Source organism: Eulemur rufifrons, chromosome 9, assembly GCF_041146395.1.
Source record: "Eulemur rufifrons isolate Redbay chromosome 9, OSU_ERuf_1, whole genome shotgun sequence".
Taxonomy (NCBI): domain Eukaryota; kingdom Metazoa; phylum Chordata; class Mammalia; order Primates; family Lemuridae; genus Eulemur; species Eulemur rufifrons.
Window position 1 is genome coordinate 43,534,608 of NC_090991.1, and position 22,551 is coordinate 43,557,158.

Here is a 22,551-nt window from a genome sequence, read left to right on the forward strand (position 1 = left end):
ATCAAATTCCAGGAATCCTAGAACAACCTGATTCAGAGGCATGTGAAGGAGAGAACGGTACTTTCACAGTGCAAAAACACAAAATCCGACCTTCTACTGCACTACTGGGAGGCAGAGGCGAGAGGCAAGAGGTAGGCCTAGGAAGAGCATCTAAGAAATGCCTTCCCTTGGGAAAGCCTGGAGGGGCCCCAGATTTCCTTCTTCCACTTGGGCCTGGCCTTCTCCCCGTCCCTATCTTTTCAGACTCACCAGTTGCTGTGGTTTCTTCTTCCTTTTCATCTTCAGTTTTCCTCCTCCCTGAACTACCATGCTCCTTTCTTTGTGTTAAAGATCTATCAGAGGCTAAAGCCTACAGCTACCAAAACCAAATAAATACAACCCACGAATCAGGATTTGAACTGCATGTCTGTTGTGAACAATCATTTGTTATCTTCAGTGAGATCCTACCTTGATCACATCTAGTTACGTGAAAGGCCACTGGACAAAACACACACAAAGCACAACCCGCCTGCCTTAACAGAACTGCTGAGAGTCGGACAGACCTGGGTTCTAATCCTGCCTCCACCACTTACCAACTAGGCTCACCTGTAAAAGGGTCCAGCACGACCTCTGCCCAGCTTCAAGCCTCCCTGATCCCCACCTCACTCTATGCTAAAGTCAAAATGATTTTTCTCCATACTGACAGTACTTTATTGAGGTACAATTTGCTTATGCTTAAAATGAACAAATCTTAAGCATATAGGTTTTTTTTTTAATGCTAATACTAGTATTACTAGTATTCATAACAGTTGCTGACGTTTTAGCTCACATTATGATCCAGGTACCTCAGGTGCAGTATCTCCTTCACTTCTGCCTACCCCCAACGATTTTACAGGTGAAGAAAGTGGCGAGAGAAGGTGACTGATTTGCCTCCCAAAGTCTAGAGACTGGCAATCTGGGACGTAAACCAAATGAGGCACGGGGTCCTATCTCAGCTCCACAGCACAGTCCCAGCTGCAGTCTGGCTAGGGCCCAGTCACCCCTCAGGTCATAGCAAAGATGACATTCTCCCAGGAAGCCTCCCTGATCACCGAGGCTCAGCCCTTTGTTACTCTTCTCCTATCACTGTGTCTGTTCACTGCCTAGTTTACTTAACTGGGCTACAAACTCCACAAGAGCAGGGATCATGTCTGTCAATCACAGTTGTAACAAATGTCTGTTGATTAAATACATGAATGAAACCTAATTCAGAGAGGGTGGCTGTGAGGATTAAAGGAAGTCTGTGGAAAGCATGAGCAAGCATGACAGGCTGGTGTGCCCCTCGTCGCCTGTGCGTACAGTGCCAGCTGCCTGAGTGCAGACTAGCCAAGGAACAAGCTGAAGCCTTCATGAATGCAAGGAGCTGGAGAGGTTACTTTTCATAGAGAAAAACCAAGTTAAAACTGCACAAAATAACATAGAACAAGTAAATAAGTAATCCCAGAAAGAATCTTAAGAATAAAATGTTAAAGCTTCTCAGTACAGAAATGGAAGCCCGGTGATTGGAGCCCAGATTTCCTGGCTATCTAAGGCTTTTTCCAGTATATTACAGGCTTCGATAGGAAACCTTGAGAGGATCACAGGAGGTGCTATTCAATCCAGGTGTCCAGGCTGCATACTGGCCTTAGGAAGGCTCAGGCCAAGAGGCCAGCCAGGCACAACTCTCCTTCGGTCCTTTCCAATTCTGTCCCCAAGGCATCCCTATCCACCTGAAATCAGGTTGTTCTTGCAGAAAGCAATTTCCCAGTGCAAACCTAATCACCTTTGATACCATTAATCAGCTAATTTTTTCCCCCAAGACTTGACCAACTCTTTGGATTTAAGCTACACATGGAATTTCCAGATTTCAGTGATCAATTATGAGATCTTGAGATTAGCACAGCAACCCCGAGGCCTTCACCCTGTTCTCCATATAGTGCCCAACTATCCACTGCTCAGCTGTTCTAGAATTCTATTTTTTTGAGACACAGTCTCACTCTGTCACCCAGGCTAGAGTGCAGTGGCATGATCATAGTTCACTGCAACCTCCAACTCCTGGGCTCAAGCAATTCTCCTGCCTCACCCTCCTGAGTAGCTAAGGACTACAGGTATATGCCACCATGCCCAGCTAATTAAAAAAAAATTTTTTTTACAGATGGAATCTCGCTAAGTTGCCCAGGTTGGTCTTTAACTTCTGGCCTCAAGCAATCTTCCTGTCTCGGCCTCCCAAAGTTCTGAGATTACAGGCATGTGCCACCACACCTGGCCTGTTCTAAAATTCTTAACCCTGAACTTCTTACCAAGGAATTTTTCCACCTTTATTTTGTTATGAGACATAAGGGTGAGTATTAAAGAGATATAGCACATAGTTAGCAACTCATTCCATTTCAACAGCTCAACCAAAAACACTCAGAGATGCTCTCAACCACACTAAAGCAGCTCAGACAAATCTTGTTTCTTTCTGAAGCTGGAACTGTTAAGATGGAGACAGTGCATGTCACTGGGGACAATGACCCAGTCAGCCAGGCTGCAGCTCTCTGGCCCACAGACTGGTCCTGTGATGGCATTTGTAAAAGGTCAGGGCTTTCTCTTCAATTCTCTGCTGGATTTAGAAGCCACATATGACGGAAAGTACAAACCACAATCTATAAAATGGTCCATTTAATACTTGGAAAGATTAAAAGCTACAATTAACCTTTTCCAAAATAATAAAGTCTGGAAGAACTACTGTTGTGCTCACTTTCAGTTATAGTGCCAATCAGGAGTTCAAGGCCAATGCTCTCTTGCCCCGCTTGATGCTGAGCTGGCCAGAGAAAAGTGCCGGCCCTCTGGCCTGAGGAAGCAACGGGAATTTCTCTATCTTTAGTGTGCCGGGGGCCTGACTGACACCAGGAACACCACAGTGCGTTTTCACCTACTCTTATATTGCTATGCTGGCATTGACTCTGCCTGCCATTCAGATCCCTTGTGTCATTCCTTCATCTAGTCTACCAGGGAAGCAGCAAATCCTAAACACAAGAACAGAGCCAGGACCTGAGGCCAGTGCTGCTGAAAATCATCTCTGAAGCACACAAAAAAGGTGATTACTCTTCAGTACCCAAAACTAAAACATAAGCAGGATTTTGTCTTTACCAGGCTTAAACCCTTTTTGATGTATTAACAGTTTAGAACTGGAGTCATCAGTTAAAAGACAGCATCACAGATCACAGAGTTTGAGAATATGGCAGGAACAGCCTAATAAACTTTACAGAACTTCAGATACAAATTTGATTTTATCCACGAAACACAAGCAGATCTACAGCCATACAGAATCCACACTATGAATGACAACCTCAAGCATATAGACAACATTCAAAATAAATGTTGCTCAAAGATACTATGAAGAACATTAAAAAAAAAAAGTCTATTAGGGGAGAGAAGCATCAATGCCATCCACATCTTCCAACTGCCTGCTTCAAGGTCACCTTCACACAGCAGTGACATCAGAAAGACTGGAATCAGGGCTAGAGTCACAGACTGTCTGGGAAAGTAGCCTTTAACCCAGCTTTCCCATCTTCAGGGCAGCATCTCCCAAACCCAGGCGACCATAGAACACTTTTTAATTTATAATGAATTGGCAGATAGTAACAGACTAGGCAATAATGTGCACACAAATTAGAAAAATAAAATAATCTCAAATACAGCACTGAAATAACCAAGGTCTGAGTTATGTTAATACATGATAAACATTAAATCACATTAACAAGTGTTGAAATTTTAAGATAAATAAAGCAAATCTGAACTTTTCAGATCATACATCTTTATCAGTTAAACAATTTTCTAAGTATGTACCAGCAATATATACCTTTACTTATAAATTATATACATGTTCTAATGTAATACAGCTTTTATAAAAAATAAACAATAGAAACAAAGAGAAAAAAATGAAATATTAGCCTTTTTGCTAATTATTAGTTTTTCCATCATGACAGCTTCATACTGTCTTCAGTTGACACCTTAAGGACACAATATTTATACTCAGAGGGAGATTCATCGTTGATGATAATGGATGTAAATCCATTATTTCAAATAGTCTCAACGATAATTTCCAAAGTTGGGGCCAAAGGTCAATATATGGTCATTTATATGTTAAATATCTGCAAGGCTCATTTACTTTCTTAGCTAGAAAGAGCAAAAATAGATGACAGAAACTTTAATATTTTCTTGACAGTGTCTTCAGCAACCCATTTTCGACACCGCTGAAAGAAGCAACAGAATCAAACAGTGAGTTAACAACAGTGGCCTGGGCATCAACACAAAAGCATGCTCACGCCCTGGACCATCTGCTTGCAACCTCATCTTTGGGGTATAGCAAGCCTCTTCTTCTTTTTTTTTTTTTTTTTTTCTTTTATTTCTTCAGAACCAACAGAAGAGAAGATTTTTTTTATTTTTTATTTTTTTTCTTTTATTTCTTCAGAACCAACAGGAGAGAAGAAGCAAGCCTCTTCTTAATGGTTAGTTATTATACAACAAGAACAGTCTTCAATGTATCCAGTACTTTCCTTATGTATTAAATATAAATTTGACAATGAAAAGATAGCTAGCATTGATTTTTTTTTCATAGTTAATACCTTTCTCTTCCAAAAATTTTTGAGAAATCCTAGACCCACAATGTCCCATAGCCTCTTTTCTCACTCCACAGATGACACCTAGAATAAAACCAAAGAGGATGGCCCTGGAATACCTCACTGGTATTGAGGATGCATTTTCAGGATGCCATAAAGTGTATTTATATACAGGTAGAACAAAATGACAGTTCAGCCACGCCATAAGTTAATGAGTTGAATGGAAAACTGGCAAAACGTTGATAACTGTTGAAACTGGGCATTGGGTACAAGGGTAGGGGCGTTCATTTTACAATTCTCCCTACTTTTTCTGTATATTTGAATTTTCTAAAATAAAAAGTTAAAAAGCAAAAGTTCAAAAAAAGTCATTCTGGGATCACCTGACATCCTTAACCACATTGTTCCTAGAATTCAGGAAGCACGTTCCACACAGTTGCCTCTCCAGCCAACTGCAAAACGCAGGGTAGCTGCTTATAAGGGAGAGCAGCCTGCATTGAAACACCTCCCTGGATAAACTTCTCCAGCAACAAGGGGCACCGAGAAACAGCCATGTTTATAAAAGCCATGCATAAAAACTCAAGTAACACATTATAGGGGCAGGATATTTTCAGTTAAGTATCATGTAGAAAGAAATGCTTTTATGCTCATTGTACTCATACTGAGGGTTATAAAAGCCCAACAAAAAGCCATCCAAGTCTCTTTTGGCTATAATAAGGGTGTTTTCTCCTAAAGATTTTCTCACTCTAACTTCTTAAAAGAATTTCATGACATTGAGAATAAATTTACAAGTTGAAATTTCTTCCCCAAATTGATAATGTCCACCCTATAAAATTAATTCTTTTATATATCAAAACCAAAGCCTGTATTCAAAGAACCTAAATATTTAGAAACCCTATACCTCTAAATATCTAAGGGACACAATCTAAAGAAAAAGGTTCTCCAAAATTCAGTTCTATTAGTCTCCACAATGGTGTAAATATAATTTTAGTCCACCCTCTACTTCTAGGCCATATCTTTTAAATAGGGACAGATTATCGCTCTGTACACTGACATCCTACTGCTATGTTCTGCTGGTGGTTTATAAATCCAAGATAAAGAATTTGCTCATAAATATAATTTAAAACTGCATCTGAGTCACACACTCAAACATAAATTCAAGAACCTTATGAAATCTTCAGGAAGCTTTTCATGATAAACATGGAAAAGTCAGTGTGCAAGAATGGCTCTGAATTAAATATACTCCTTGTCAAGTGAGTAGAGTACATTCTTGGGGAAGGACCATCCAATTTGGTTAAGACTACTCAGCAAACAGCCCAAGGCCAAAACGCTGACTCTAAATGCCTCATTCTCCTCACGCCCAAACCCACTTGTTCCCAGGCATCTATTAATAGCTCATCACCCAACCTAAGAACTCCAGAAAGCTACCACATGGGGGATGGTGCTACGACCTCTGCGGCACACACGGGGCTCTCTGCCCGGAGCTAACCTACCCTGTCCACCATGCTCTGAGTCCTGTGAGCTTCTCCTAACGTTTCGGTCTTGGCCCTCACTTTCATGCATTCACGTGTCACTTCCTGCTGAAGGCCTGTGGCAACCTATCTCCTATTTGCTGCTTCTCATCAGCTATGAACTCCACACACTAAGAACAAATGGGCTTTGGAAGAGGTCCTAAGAGTTCCTCTGTGGACTTTGTGACAGCTCTTTGGCCAGACAGAGCCCTTTCCTGCTCATATTCCAGACAGTACAGCTGCTGACCAGCTGGGTTCCAAGGGGAAGATGTGGAGTATCCTGAGGCCTAAACAACCATATGCCAGTCTTTGAGAACAGCTAACGACTTGGCTACAAACTGGTCTTTTTGTCTTATTCCACATACTCAAGACTACTGCAGTGCCATTTTTTAAAGACATATGTCTGCATTGTGAATGGAATAAGAAAATAGACCCAATAAAGAACAGAAAAGCCTTATTTTTCTCCTCCCTTTCCTCATCATGTGAAGTCACACAGAAGAAAAACTGCCTTCTCTTTGAATTGTTTATGAAGCCAATAAAGGAGCCATACTGTTAGTCTACTCCAGGCTGCAAGCACTTCCTGGAACCGTCAATGAGAACTTACATGGCTCAGAGGTTCAAAACCACATGGCTTCCTAAAACACTCCCTGAGCACCCAGCTCCCCGCCTGATGGTTCATGGCTCACAGATGAGTCTACTTAGGAGGTAAAGTATGGAAGATCACTCTCTAGGGCTGGGCCTCTGTATTAGAGATCTAGATCACAGGCAGGTGTTATATAGCCCCCTGTATCAGTGAGGTTCTTTTAAAGGTTTCCTACCTGCCCTCAAGAACTGCATCATTATATCCTGTATAAAAACTAACTAAATAGGACCAGATGCACAGAAAATAACTCAAACCAGCTAACTCCCAAAGTCAAACTATTTTCAAAAAGTGGCTCTTTCCACTTGCCCTAGAAACAGGTTCATAGACCCGTTTTATAAGGAAACGAAGGCCTAGCTCCTGCATCACTTTAAAGTGATAGACTTGGAGGCAGAGTAGAAATCTATAACTCATCACCATGCCCATTTCTCCAACTCTCCACTTAGCACCCACCATTCTTCTACTCCCTTTGCATTCAGGAGGGCAGCACTGTGTGAGCACTGGTCAGAGGAGAGCAGACTTGTTGTCAGACGTCAAGTTTCAAATCCTAAAAAAGATGGACCATTTGGCTTGTCCACTTTGGTGGCGAGAGGAAAATAAGCTTATAGAAAGCTGTACTTTTTAGTAATTATTTTTCATCTTCTTAAAAGATCATTCCTATTAACCTCTGACTACATTTTTTTAAAAAAAGCAAATAGCAGGGATTTCTTTTTTTTTTTTTGAGACAGAGTCTCACTTTGTTGCCCGGGCTAGAGTGAGTGCCATGGCGTCAGCCTAGCTCACAGCAACCTCAAACTCCTGGGCTCGAGCGATCCTCCTGCCTCAGCCTCACGAGTAGCTGGGACTACAGGCACGCGCCACCATGCCCGGCTAATTTTTTCTATATATATTTTAGTTGTCCATATAATTTCTTTCTATTTTTAGTAGAGACGGGGTCTCGCTCTTGCTCAGGCTGGTCTCGAACTCCTGACCTTGAGCGATCCACCCGCCTCGGCCTCCCAGAGTGCTAGGATTACAGGCGTGAGCCACCGCGCCCGGCCTAAAAAAAGCAAATAGCAGGGATTTCTTTTAAAAGGCAACTTCAGCAGGAGATGACAGGGTCAATATCAACTTATTGTCTAAATTTTCAGATAAAATCTATTTAATAATTTCTCGTTCATCTACTCATGCATTCATCCAACAGTTACTTATCACTGGCCTAGCATGTGGCAGGTACTGATGATGCAGAGAAGACCCTAGGGCATGGGTTGGCAAACTGGGCGAGAGACCTGTTTCTGTACAGTTTTATTGGAACACAGCTATATCCTTTCATTTACATAATATCTATGGCTGCTCTCCAATGCAGAGCTGTATGGTTGCAACAGAGACTGTAGGGCCCACAAGCCTAAAATATTTACTATCTGGCCCTTTGAGAAAAAGGTTGCTGAGCCCTGCGTGGAGCCGTAAGATGGCAAGAGCCTGCGCCCCTGAATCAGTATATATGGGAGGCCACTGACTCACCTGGAACACCCATAACAGACTGCTATGTGGACAAGAAAGAAACTTCTCATTTGTTACAATAACTAGTTTTATCTTAACTCATACATAAAGTAAAGCACAATGTTCAATAAGAAAATATAACAGAAGGTAAGTGCTCAAAGTTAGACTCCACTACTTTCCTTTTCTTATCACAACATTTGAGTCCTAAAGTTACTGTCAATGCTGCTAAATGTTTTAAAGTGCTATAGTTTTTTAAATGGTTCCCAAGAGTATGATCTTCCATTCAGTAAAAATAATTAAGCCCAAAGAGCATTTGCATTTGAAATCTTTGACTTGCAACAGATAACATACCCTTCTAATCCTTTGTAGTGTCCCTTTCTAAATAGAGAATGTATTTAGCTAGGTTTCTAAAAACAGCCCCACACACCGAACAAAAGACCTCAGGCTAAAATGTACTTTTCCCCATTTGTAAGGAAACTATTCTAAATTAGTTAAGGCTAAGAATGAAAAAGATTTTTTTTTTTTTTCCAAAATGATCAGTAAGTCAAACATCAATTAGGAAGAATACTCATAGGCAATCTAAGACAATTTGCTTAGATTAGAGGTATCAGTCTATGAAAGCATTAAAGTACTTGTTCTCTACAAGGAAAATTCAAATATATATTTCTCAGGCACTGTGGGCAAAACATCTTCCTTAAGAGAAAAGGTTGGCCCTCCTTGGCTCTACCATTCACTAGCTGTGTGATTTTGAGCAAGTAACTTAACCTCTCTGGGCCTCCATCCTCGTGAGCATATACCCTAACTGAAGAGGGTTGTGATGAGGATTGACTTAGATAATGTACCCAACACTTAGCCACTCAGCATGACAGTGTTGCCTTTACTGTTTCAGTGATCAAAGCAACCAGACTGTGTTACAACGTTAAAATACCATTCCACTGGCACCCTCTGTGTAGTTAGTAAACTCTCGACATAGAGCAGTGATGGATCAATACCAAAGATTGACTGGATTAAAATCAGTATCTTCCCAAGACAAGTAAGTACTCAAATCGGTTTAAACTGAATGCCACGGTCAGTCTTTAGGCATCGGAGTAAGCATAAGTCCCATTTTTCTTTGCGAAAGTTGGCGCTAACTCACTTAGAGGGCACGTACTTCAGGCAGTCACAGCACCAATCCTATCAAGAAAAGCTTGGCAATCATGCATACTGAGTCACTTTTGCTCCACTTCATATATTAATGCTAGGCTTAAGGGTGTCACATCCTCAAGACTCAATGCCAGCTTCTCTTAAAAAAGAAATAGGCTCATAACATATTGTCATGTGAAAGGAAAAAAGGGTCAGAAGGCAAAATATACAATTCCATTAAATCAAAACAGACAAAAAGAGTGGGTGAGTATGCATGTGATGTATATACTCATACATGCAGAAATTAAAATTAAAAAAAAAAGGCTAGGATATATACCAAATCATTAACTATAATTCCCATCCACTAGTGTGATAAAAAATGATTTTTTTCTTTGAGTTTCTTGGGTTTTTTAAACATTGACCATGTGTTTCTTTTAAGCAAGGAAAAGAATTTATGAAATTTGAAAAACAAACTATTTTGGATTCTGAAAGAGTTCTTCCCCTTGTTTTTTGCAATAAAGAGAAATTATATGCCATTTTTGGAGCACTCTTATTTAAATAGAGGAGAGGAAAAACCTACTAATTTAACAAAGAAACCAAACAAGCTTTGAACTTGAAAAGCAGAAGATTAAAATCAATAATTAAGGTTCAAAACTGCTCCAGGGAAACTGAGTTCTTTTTCGTACATCTCCTGTAACACAAGGGCTCCTCCAGGCAGGTCTAGGCCTGAACTTTCTGCAGAGAGGTGTCATGGGAAAAGCAGGAAGAGGGCACACCAGGGCTCCAACTCCTAATTCCAACTCCTAACTCCATTACTTAATGAAGTGGCAAAAACCTTGGACAAATGACCACCTTTTAGAATCTGTGTCTCCTCATATGTAAAACTGGAAGCATCAAAACCCTATAGGTGATTGTGAAGTTGAATTAGATAACTTTTATAGAGCAGTATTCTCTAAACTTTTCTGATTCCATGCCCTATCTATAAAAACATATGAAGTCAGCTCTCTGTATCCACAGGTTATGAATCTGTGGATTCAATCAATCACGGATCAAAAATATTTTTTAAAACTAAAATATAATACAAATTAAAAAAATATAGTACAACCATTTACATAGCATTTACATTGTATTAGGTATTATAAGTAATATATAGATGATTTAAAGTATATAGGAGCATGTGTGTAGGTTATATGCAAACACTACACCATTTTACACCAGGGGCTTGAGCAACCATGGACTTTGGTATCCTTGGGGGTCCTAGAACCCAATCCCCCATCGATACTGAGGGATGACCATATATAAATGTGTGTGTGCATATGACATACAAACTATATAAGCTACTTTTTTATTGTGTGCTGTACTTTTATATTGTATATATTATGAAACATATACAAGAAATTTTTAAAATATGCATAAATAAATATAAATAGAAGTCCTAGTATTTTCTTCGTGCATGCTGATGGATTGTCCCAGGCACCCCTCAGGAGGCCCAAAGCCTGACATCTGACATGCACTGAAAGGTGACATCTCTTTCTCCAGCCCCTTCCCCACTGAGCACAGGAAAAAGAAACACCAGCAGGGCCAACTACCAATGATGTGCTTTCTCTTTCTCCTTCCCTTCTCTTGCAATTCCGAGAATACTTATTCCTTCTCCAGGGTCTCAAGAATATTTAACTCTAACACACTCAGAAATAACAAATCCTCAGCAAGTAGCAAATCCCTGGCAAATTTAGAGACAGACCAAAATAGAAACAGGACGTAACCGTTACTCTCTAGAGCCATGAAGTTCTCTGAAACACTACTTGGTAAATCCATAAAACTTGAGCTAGAATGAGGTTTATCACATCAGTCTCTTAGGTACCTGGAGAATGAAAAAACCTCAAGGTCTTAAAAATACCACTTGTGCAAAAACCTTTAACAGCTAACCAAAAAACTTAAGTTAGATCTAAAATAAGGCTGTATGTGAGCATACGTGTACAAGCCAGCTGCTGGGGAGAGGCTTACCTTTAGTATTTCAGGTTCTTTGATATCCAGAGACCTTGTGTTCCAGTGTTGCAGATTTTTATGTAACTTGCGATATTTATGAGCACTTGGTGGTGTAAAAAACCAAATCATGCAAACCGCAGTCATGAATCCAAGGCCAATTCCCAGAAAGAGTCCACTCACGTAGAGGGGGAGGGGAAGGATGAGGTACGCATAGACACACATTATAAAGAAGCCCAACATCTTCACCGGTAATTCCGGGTGCTGCATGGCCGAGTCCGCCTCGTCTTCACTGTCAAGAACCACCGTACCATCGTCCAGGAGCACCTCTGGCTTGAGAGAGATATCTGTTGGTTTATCAACTTTACTCTCCCCGTCTATTTCCAAATCAAAGTCCTCAGTGTACAGTTCACAAAACTCTTCATCTTCTTTGCTCACTAAGGCAGACAAAGAACATTTCTCAAGAACTAGAGAGCTTGTCTTCAGGCCTAAATCCTTCAGACTGCTCCCCTGGGAACTTCTCAGTTCTGCCTCTCTTGTGGGCTCATCGGTGGATTTGGGGTGGTCACTTCTGGGGATGTTGGAATCGCTTCCATAGCCGTCCCCCTCGGAGTCACCCTCCTCCTCCTTGATGCTGTAGTTGTTATTGCTTTCCAAGTGCCCGTTCAAGCTAGACAGGTTGGAGAGTTCTGAAGCACTTGAAGATAAGGCTTTGGGCCTATGGCTGCCACTTTCTTCCCCTATAATTTTACTAAGAAGCTGAAAAGGCTCATATATGACTTCTGAAAGGCGTCGTTTAGTGTCTTCAATTTTAGCCTCCATTTCGGGCACTTTAAAAAAGGAGCGAGTATCGGAGGGAGAAGTCAGTGGGGAAGAAGGTGCAGTTTTGGAATCTCCACCTGTGTTTCGAGGCTGCGTGAATTGCTTGAACAGGTGTAAATTCAGTTTGGAGTCAGGTGGCTTGTAGGACACAGTATCTGACTCCTGCCGGGAAGTGTCTGTGGACAGAGACTTGACTAATGTTTTCATCAAGTGCCTGTGCCTTGGGGTATGTGGGGATTCTTTTGGCTCCACCTCAGTTGACAGGGACTTCACAAGGCTCATGAAGGGTTTTGCACTGGAAAGGGCGGAGGTTGAGGCACTGGATGAGAGGATAGGAGACTTGGAAGGAGAGGACAACGGAGAAGAAGAACTGGTTTTCTGCTCAGAAAGGGATGACACACTGGGAGAGCTAGCTAAGGGCCCCGATGAAGACGACCCTGGGGACAGAGCCAATGGCACTGTACTTAATACCTGTGCTGCCAGAGGAGGGGACTCCAACAGCTTTACAGTGTTCTCGGAGACGGGCAAAATGGCAGGAGCCTGGGACATGGACAGTCCATCTGCCAGGATGGGCAAGGCAGCAGGGCCAGCAGGGTCATGGCCGCCTTGGGGTTCAAAATAGAGGTCTTCCTTGGCTTCGAGCCCTGTTACAATGCTTTGGTCATCCAGCCCCTCCTCAAAGTACTCTCTGAACTCCTCCTCCTCTTCCTCCTCCTCCTCCCCGGATGCCGAGAAGTGAATGGCGATGGTATCTCGGGACACGGACCTCTGCACGTGTACTTTGGGGACTGATGGTTTTGGCATGTCAATGGTTTTCTCTGCATGGCGACCATTCAGACTTGTCATTGCCAGCTTCACAAGGGCTCAGGCTCTGTGAAAACAGTGAGAGAAGCAGAAGTCAGAGAGCAGTTTCTCTCCACAGGAGACACCATCATTTGCAGACAGGAGTCCAGATGAAGCTCAGTTTAAGTGGTGATTATGCTTTTACCTGGCAGATGTCCACTGTTTGTCACTTCAGTGGGTTTAATGGTTTAACTCTCATTAGATAAGCTCTAGTTAGGCATTCTCTTTTATGAGTAAACTACAGACCAGTGTTATAAATGCCATACAATCTGTCTTACTTCACAACACCTGAATAATCGTTTCCTCCCTTTTAACTGGCTCATTTCGGTCAGCAGTTCTCTGATTTCAAGTCTTGAAATACCTAAACAATAGATGTTACCAGCATTACTTCAGAAGTCCAACAGGATGAAATGTATTATCCTGGTGATTTTGAGGATCTTGGAACAAAAATTTCACCAGCGGGTTTCTAGCTGTTAAAGAGCTAACCCAGGAGGGGCACTGCTTCCACTACAATTGTCACAGCAATCCTAACGATTATGTGGCTTGGTCTCCCTCCAACACTCACAATATCTTGCCATTGCAAATAGGTAGCAAAGTATCCAAGTGTGGAAATCTGTAAACTCACTGCCACGGCCTGTTCGCTTCTTTATTCTCCAAATGGTAGGTACCACGAGGCCAGAGTATTTAGGCGGCCGTGAACACAGGGCCATGTTTTGGGGCTTCAGGATAAAGCAAACATATTTTAAACTAATCCAAGATTTAAATGGCAGGAAAATGAAGTTATCATTTCTGTGACCCACCACCAACCAATAACTCTACCAAGGGCTGTGGTGAAAGACATGGAAACTACGCTTTCTGCCCTCTTGGAGCTTAGTGGCTTGTAGCTCCTTTCTGGAGCTTAGCTGGAGCGAAGACAAAACGCCTGAAAAGCTGGGCAGCAAAATAAGATGCCAAGCCCACCCGTGACATCTAGTACCTTTCATCTCTCCTTATTCACGATGGCCCATGTACTGGGAACCAGGCATCGTGACAGGCCTTACTAGACGGAAATTAACACCACATCCTGGACAGAGACCCTGTCAAAAGAGCCAAAACACAGGGTGGACTCCAGGAGTTCTGAGGAGGGTGAGACCAATGTGGAAGGTGGGACACCCACCCAGTCTTTGGAACTGATGGGTGGGTTGTGCTAAACGGGCATGATCAGGAAAAGGGAATGGACAAGGGCATGAAGATGGCAGGGGCAGGGTGTGTGAGGCTACCTGGATCTACTCTGCCCTCAGGACAGAGAGTGGATATGGGGAGCAGTGGAGGCTACCGGGACCAGACAGGCACTGTGGGGCAGTGGAAACAGCACCCACCCTGGGCCCAGGAAATAGGGCTTCTGGTACATGCTCCTTTCCAGCTGACTCTGTGGGACCCTAAACAAGCCATAGGCTCTCGGGTCTCAGTATCTTCACCTGTAAAATGGGGCATCTAGGACAGGAGACTTGGAAAGAGAGGACAACAGGGAGGAAGAACTGGTTTTCTGCTCAGAAAGGGATGACACACTGGGAGAGCTAGTTAAGGGTCCTGACAAAGACAACCCTGGGGACTTAATACCTGTGCTACTGGAGCAGAGGACTTTGAACAAGCCATGGCCTCTCTGGGTCTCAATAGTTTCATCTGTACAATGGGGCATCTAGAGCCTTTCCAGATCTAAACCCCTGCATGTTTGTGTTTACAGGTGGTTGCACACAACCCAACATAATACACTTTACAAGTAACCTACCATAGACAATCAACATTATGTTGCTTGCTTATTTATTTTGAGGAGCTCCTACATTTAAGTCCTCTGCCAAATATTAATGTTCAAAATGCTGGTCACTGACACTGCCATCAAAAAAACATAAAACGGTGGGATGGGGTGGGAAACAGTGACCCTGGATCACGAGAAGGAGGAAACCCTCTAACGATGACAAGAATTACAGTCCAAGGACCCAGCCACAACATGGACACATCTGAAGCTATACATTTTCAGTACCAAATACTTCAGAGAAATTACTTTCATTCAAACTTTCCCACAGAGTTTTGCCCACGCTCCTTTACCACCCTCAGGCTCTCCTATCTCCACTGGATCCAGGAAAAGAGAATGATTTCTATCCACCAACAAAGCAATTGAAATCCAGGAACTGGTGGCGGCTAGAAAAACACAGTCTTGGGTCCAGGACAATTCTTCCCTGTTATCTTTCAGCTAACAGGTTTGTAGGTTTAGTAAGAAGAAAAATACCAGAAACAACGTGTTTTTCATTTAACTGTCACCTAGTTTTATAAGGGTAATTTAAAAAGAAAATTATAGAGGTAATTTTAAAAGAAAGTTTGGTACTTGATAATTCTCAGTAGGCTGAAAAATAAACTCATTTAAATTGCTTTCATAACATAAAGGATGATATGTAAGGCTCTGCTGTTCTGAAGCCGCTTCACTGGTAACTGCAGCTGCAAGTGAAGGCAATTGTTGGCACAAGGCCAAGGACAAAGCGCATAATTTTGAGGCTGAATGGACTGAGTGGTCCTCTGTAGCTGAGGGTGGGATGGCCTGGGAATCCAAGGGCAAAGACAGGCTCAGTCCAAGGCCAAAGGGTAAAAACAGCAGTGCATCCAGAAGCCTGTGGTCTTAGCAGCAAGGCCAGGCCCCGTGGAATAAAAAGCTGGCATTTGCTCAGGAAGCTGAGTTATTCTTTGTGCAGAGGCCTGCTTGCCCAATCCTCCTCCACACAGTCAGGCTCCCTGACTTGCCTGTTATCGAGACCTCTGCTGACCTTTGACCAGACTGTCACAAGGTCTGTGTCAGCCAACGGGGCCCAAGCTGGGCCTCTTGGAGAGCTGGTGCCAGGCAGCCAGGTGGGGGCCTACCATGGTCACTGTCTTTCCCAGGGCTCAAGCAGTTCAAGTAAATGACCCTAACCCCACACTGACCAAACCTGGCTCTTCTCCTCTATATTTTTACTGAAATAAGCCACGTGAGGCTAGACTGCTAGAGCATCACTACTACTCTTTAAATACAAGAAAATCTCCAGGCTTCTGTTTGTTAATCTGCAAAATGAGGAGGGTTATAGAGCAGATAAACAAACGCTGCTTCTGGGACCAAAATTGCTGGATAACACGGTGTGCTAGAACCAGAGTCCATGGTTTGGGTTCTAGACATGCCATCAAGTAGTCACAGCCCCCTCTTCCTGGGGACCACTCCAAGCCCCCTTCTCTCTGGCCGGCTGCCATGGCCAACAGAGCCGACCCTGCCCAGTCTCAGCCTGGCAGGACAGCTGAGGCCAAGAGGAAAGAGCGCCTGACTGATGCCTAGGGAGATTACGTGGTTTGTCCAAGGGCACAGCACTGAGTGACTGTGGGAGGACCGTCAGACATGTGCTTCCTGACACTGAGGTCCAGACACCCTTCCGCCGCAGGAGGCTGCCTCCTCAAGCATGTCACACATGCTCTTTATTCCTGCATTGGCCCAGCCTTGGTACCTGCCCTCTCTGCTCCATCACAGACAGCTTGCCCAGAGCTAAGACCTTGGTTCTGAACAGCCAGCATGTGACCAGTCACATTGAGATATGAAAAGTCCCATTATCCATCTGACAATCTGCCACCATAAAAAATGACCAGCCTCCTGCCCTCTACTCCTAGAAACTCAATTATACCCAAGCTCGAAAAATGAGACAAGCTTTTCTATGGCCCTCAGGAAGTGAAATGCCAAAAAAGGAAATTTCCTCCTCAACAGCCTCTTTTTTCCAAAGCTGCCAGCAGACCACAAGACCTCAGGTTTTAACACTGACCCCTGCATCTTGTGAGGGGAGGGCCTACAGTTCCCGTTGTCACTGCTCCCCTAGGTATGATTTCCTGCCAGAGATGTGTTTAAGCAAAAGTCTGACATGATCAAAGTGGTGCTAAAGATTAATCACACCCAGTCCCAGAAAGGATGGGGGTGGCAGAGGCAACGTGGAAAAACAGCTCAGAAGTCTAGTGTCCGGGAAGGCAGGCTCCACTATCAGGCCCACCATTCTGCCAAACACAACTAACACTAAATACAATTTTTTTTTTTTAAATCTTCTGAAAAACTCTGACCCTTTGGCAACTAAGCAAAGAATAATAAGGTGAAAACTAAGGAAAATGGGAAAACAGAGAGATGAGCTCTAAAGAAGCCACTTTGACCACAAAGCACTGACCAATCCTGGCAGCAAATGGCACTTTCATTTTAATGACCTCATGAGCTGAAATCAACATCCAGGGGTGGTGGAGGTGAAGCACTAACTGGAAACTCTTCCTCAAAGAGCTGGGACCCCAAAGGAATACGGCTCCTACGTATCAGGGGAACCAGAAGCAAACAGGCCCCCACTTAGGTTGGAGGCCCAGGTCTGCCCGCTGCGAGAGAATCAGGGAACCACAACCAGAAACCTCCTTCAAGGTGGTCTTGGACCAGGAATACCCCCAGGGGCCTGGCAGAAGCAAACACAGATCCTCTCCCCACGAACACACTTTCATCTGAAGCCTCAAGTTATTCCTAGAAATACTTTTTCAAACAGAAGGAACAGCAGGGCACATAATCGAAGGTAACCAAGCAGACAAGGCAGCAAGACTGAGGACCAGCAGGAATAAAAGATGACAGAAAAACAAAGACTTCAGATAATGGAATTATCAAGCCCAGACCAAAAAACAAGTATGCTTCAAGATGAGTTTACAATATCTACAAGGAGAATTGCAGGCAAGCAGACCAGTTTTCAGCCTAAGCATGAGGTAAGAAATGCCTATTAGATGAGAGGGTTGGACATGGGGCTGGAAAAAAAGGACAGACGGAAAGAAATGGGAAAGAATAGAATAGGACCAGATAGAAGACGGGAGGACTGAAGAAAACACAAGGCAGAGTTCAGATTGACTCAAGGCACTACAGACATGAGTCCAGCCTCTGCGAAGGCAGGCAGGGGAGATGAGGGAGTGTGGCAAGTAGGTAATGGCCCCCAAAGACATCCACATCCTAATCCCTAAAACTGTGACTATGTTACTTCCCATGGCAAAAGGGATTTTGCAGATGTGATTAAGCATCTTGAGATGGGAAGATTATCCTGGATTACCCGGGTAGGCCCAATGTAATCACAGGGTCCTTAAAAGATGGAAGAGGAGGGCAGAAGACTCAGAGAAGGAGATTTGAAATGGAAGCAGAAGTCAGAGTGACACGAAGAAGGGGCAGGCGTCAAGGGGTGTAGGCGGCCTATGGAATGGAATAAAATATTTGAAATCATATATCTGATAAGGGGTTAATATCCAGAATATATAAAGAACTCTAACAACTCAACGTAACAAGATAACCTGATTAAAAAATGGGCAAAGCATGTGAATAGACAATGCTCCAAAGAAGATATTCAAATGGCCAACAAGTATATGGAAAGATGCTCAACATCACTAAGTATTAGGAAAATGCAAATTAAAACCACAATGCACTTGACCAACCTCAAAAAAAAAAAAAAAAAAACCAACACAATAAGACATCACCTCACACCCATCTGGATGGCTACAATTAAGAAAAGAAGAAAGAAAGAAGTGCTGGCAAGTATGTAAAGAAACTGGAACCCTTGTGCACTGGTGGTAAGACTGTAAAATGGTACAACTGTTAAGGAGGATCCTTAAAAAGTTAAAAATAGAACTACCATATAATCCTTCAATCCCACTTGTGGGTATATATCCAAAAGAACTGAAAGCAGGGTCTTCAAAAGGTATGTGCGTACTCATGTTCACAGAAGCATTATTCACAATAGCCAAGAGGTGGAAGCAGCTCAAGTGTCCATCAACGTGTGGTATATGCTATATAAAAAATGGAATATTATGCAGCCTTTAAATGGGGGGAAATCCTGTCATATGCTACTATATGGATGAACCATGAAGACAATATGCTAAGTGAAATAAGCTAGTCACAAAAAAAACAAATACTATATGTATATGATTCCACTTATATGAGGTATCTAAAGTCATCAAATTCATAGAATGGAAAGAAGAATGGTGGCTGCCAGGGGCTGCGGGGAGAAGGAAATGGGGAGTTGTTAATGGATACAGAGTTCAGTTTTGTAAGATGAAAAAGTCCTGGAAATTGATTGTACAACAATGTGAATATACTGTAATTAACACCACTGAACTGTACATTTAAAAATGGTTAAGACAGTAAAATTGGGCTATTGTGTATTTTACCACAATTAAAAATAAAATCAGGCCAGGCATGGTGGCTCATGCCTGTAATCCCAGCACTTTGAGAGGCCAAGCAAGAAGACAGCTTGAGGCCAGGAGTTGAAGACCAGCCTGGGCAACACAGTGAGATCCAACCTCTACAAAAGAAATAGAAAAATTAGCCAGGCATGGTGGTGCATGCCTCTAATCCTAGCTACTTGGGAGGCTGAGGCAGGAGGATAGTTTGAACCCAGGAGTTTGAGGTTGCAGTGAGCTATGATCAGGCCACTGTACTCTAGCCTGGGCTTTAGAGCAAGCCCTTGTCTCAAATAAATAAATAAATAATATAAAATTTTAAAAATTTAGCTCTTCAAGACTTTACAATGAAATAATTTCATACTTTGAACTACTTATCATGCCAAATAAAACAATTCTATTCAAAAACCTTACACTGTTTTTTAGTGTTTACAATATAGTGTGGTTAAGTTCTAAGACAATACATATAAATGCATTTATGTTCCCATACTTTTGCGGGGGGGAAAAGCTACTTAGAGCCATATGCTCTCTCAACATTAGTCAGTATGTTTCTGGAAAGCAGGATGTCTCAAACTGTTCTGTCAAGGGGTCTTTCCTAAGGTCTTCACCATAATTCCCCATTAAGGTTACTATCCCGATAAAGAAGTTCATCTCTCTCACTAAGAGGGAAAATTCTCTCTCCAGAATTTACATAGCCTATTCTATACAGTCTACAAATAAGAAACAAATCAATGGCTTCCATCTAACTTGAATTTATAAAAAACAAAGGCCTCAAACAGGAGCTGAATGCCCTGTCTATCACGGACTCCATGAGCTATGAACATCAGTGGAATCAGAGTGAGAATACCAAACATCAATGAAGTTTACTTTATTTCTAGTCACCCAAAAAGGTTATCATCATTAATTAGGGCATGAAAACCCAATCAACAATAAATCAGACTGTACAATGAAAAATGAGAACCATTTCAAGGCTCAATGTTGGCATTTATTAACTCAGAGATAATAACCTCTCTGAATCTGGTTTTTGTTTTTGCTTTTTTCTCTTTGGTCTAATTTTCTAATAATAACTGCCCTTCCTATCTCAGCTGTATTTGAAACAATTCAATCCTGTGGTCCTACAATCAGAGCCATAAAAAGAGAAGATAGTTCCTTCCAGGCCACTCAGTTATCACCAACACATGTGCTTGGTCCTCCCATACTAGGCCAAATACTAATGTGGCAATTATTATTATTTATTTGTAATTCATATACTAGAGGAAGTACTGAAGGAAGGAAGGGGAGATGGGGGAAGGTGAAGAGGGAAGAAAGCAATTTTGACTGAAAATGGAACCAGCCTCTGGATACGGAGAGAGGGTAAATACAGCATCTTAAGAGGCAAGACTGGTTTGGTATGTGCCTCATTTCTCAGGAATATCCCTAATCCATCAAGGTCATTATTAACATTCTTTGTTTTTGTAAAATTCATCCTGTTAAATATTTGCTGCCTCTGAATAAGCTTGCTTTTGGACATTTGATGTATGAGTACCATCTGCTAGGTTACGCTGTATCAGTCAATAGTTTCAATCCAAAAACTTCTCTTGGCTGAGGAAAAAAGGCAAGCAGCATTCTATTGCAGAGGATGTCTTAACACCTCTTATCTGTACATTTTTTAATAGGAGTTGGTTTTGTAAAAAGGGGAGAAGAAGCTGTAAGACTGTATTTTTCTGCCTTGATGCCACAAAGGAAACAGTGAATCTGGTCAAAACCAACCACAGCAGGAAGCTCTGATTTAGTCTAAAAATCTCTCAAGTACACCTTAATAGCTATCCCTTGATTCATTTAAATTCAGTGAAGCAGCTGAGAATTGCCAGCAGCCATTCTAATCTGTTAATACTCCACATCACAAACAAAAATCAATATTGACATCATAGATAATGAACTAGCTCTAGCCTTAGTTTCATCTCAAGAAAAGAAAAAGAAAAAACAAGACTACTTTCAGCACTGGCAAGAAACTCAGAACTTCTTTCCCATTAGTTACTATTTAATAAGTTCCCAGGCCCACCACACTCAATGTCTCTTCCAACCCAGCAGGGTCCTGTACTACTACCAACACAACACAGGGTTTTTACCACTGAGAAACTAGCAGGTCCACCCCCTTCCGCCACCTCTAGGACCTTTTAACTTGCCACGAAGAAGGCCCACTCTGGGAAGAGTGTCACATTCCAGAGGTAAAAGACATTCAAAAGCATCACATCAATATAATCAAAATTTTGCTTTACAGATTGCTAAATTGTTCCCTTAATAAAATCAAGTTCAACTCACAGTAACTCATTTAAAACCAGGTCATGCCTCCAGTACAACCACACAAGGCCTGTGGAGGTTTATAAAAGATAACTTGGTGCCATTCACTGGGGGGAACTCAAGGAGACAACAGATGGACATCGTAAAATGGCATCTATATGAGGGCCCCAAAACCTAGGTTAAGTAATGAAAACTCAGGACAGGTATGCCCAAATCAGATAGTGCTAATCAAGTAAAGCAGTCTAGAAATAACTTTTTCTTTTTTGACAGAAAAGTCATGTTTGTGACTTAGAAGATGTAGAGCAAAGAATATTGCAGATAGGAAACGCCAGCACATGGAAAGGCACTGAAATGGGACAGGAAACAATTTGGTTAGCGACAGCAGATGGGCTTCACTGGGGTTTATATCTGAGTTCAGGGGCAGGGAATCAATTGTTCAAAAGTTTTAAAGGCTATGTGTTTGAATTTCCATTTAAATCTTAGGAAAGAGAACCACTGTAGGTTCTAGAGAAGTTTAAAACTGAGCGTAAGCATCTTTTCTTCAGGTGAACGAGTGGCTGGAAGCCAGGAGAGTGCAGTGCTGAAAGCGGGAGGAAGAGGCAAGGTAGTGGCTGTGGTCACAAAACAGCACCTTTCAAAAGCTGATGCTCCTGGAGTAAAATGTTACATTTTACATTTGGGAAAGGGTACATGCTGTTCCTTATTCAGTTTTTATTTTTGTAACCATTTTAAAAGTTTGAAATTATGTCCAATTTAAAAAACAAAATGAAACAAAAGTAGCATTCCCTAACCACTGTTTGGCTTTGGGTCTGTCATGTATGGCTCCCCTCCCATCCTTGCATTGTCTCCACCAGTGACAATTATCAAGCATGGTTATAGGTAGCAAGAGGAGGGAGCCAAAGTTTTATCATTCCTTAAATTTTTAAACTTTATTTAAAAATAATTATAGACACTGAGGAAGTTGCAAAAGTAGTACAGAGAGGTCCAGGTACCTTTCACTCATCATTCCTTAACTTTTAAAGGCAAACCTTTAAAGTCAAATTCCAAGTGG

At 42.1% G+C, this 22,551-nt stretch overlaps 1 protein-coding gene across 2 annotated transcripts in view; it reads right to left on the minus strand.

The window, feature by feature from the left end:
* TEX2 (testis expressed 2) overlaps positions 1-22,551 on the minus strand; it is a 105,358-nt gene that overhangs the window by 49,027 nt on the left and 33,780 nt on the right. For both annotated transcript variants that reach the window (XM_069482779.1, XM_069482780.1), the window contains exon 2: positions 11,355-13,026. In XM_069482779.1, coding sequence (XP_069338880.1) covers positions 11,355-13,001 — 1,647 coding nt within the window. In that variant the 5' untranslated portion in view covers positions 13,002-13,026. The remainder of the gene's footprint in view (positions 1-11,354; positions 13,027-22,551) is intronic.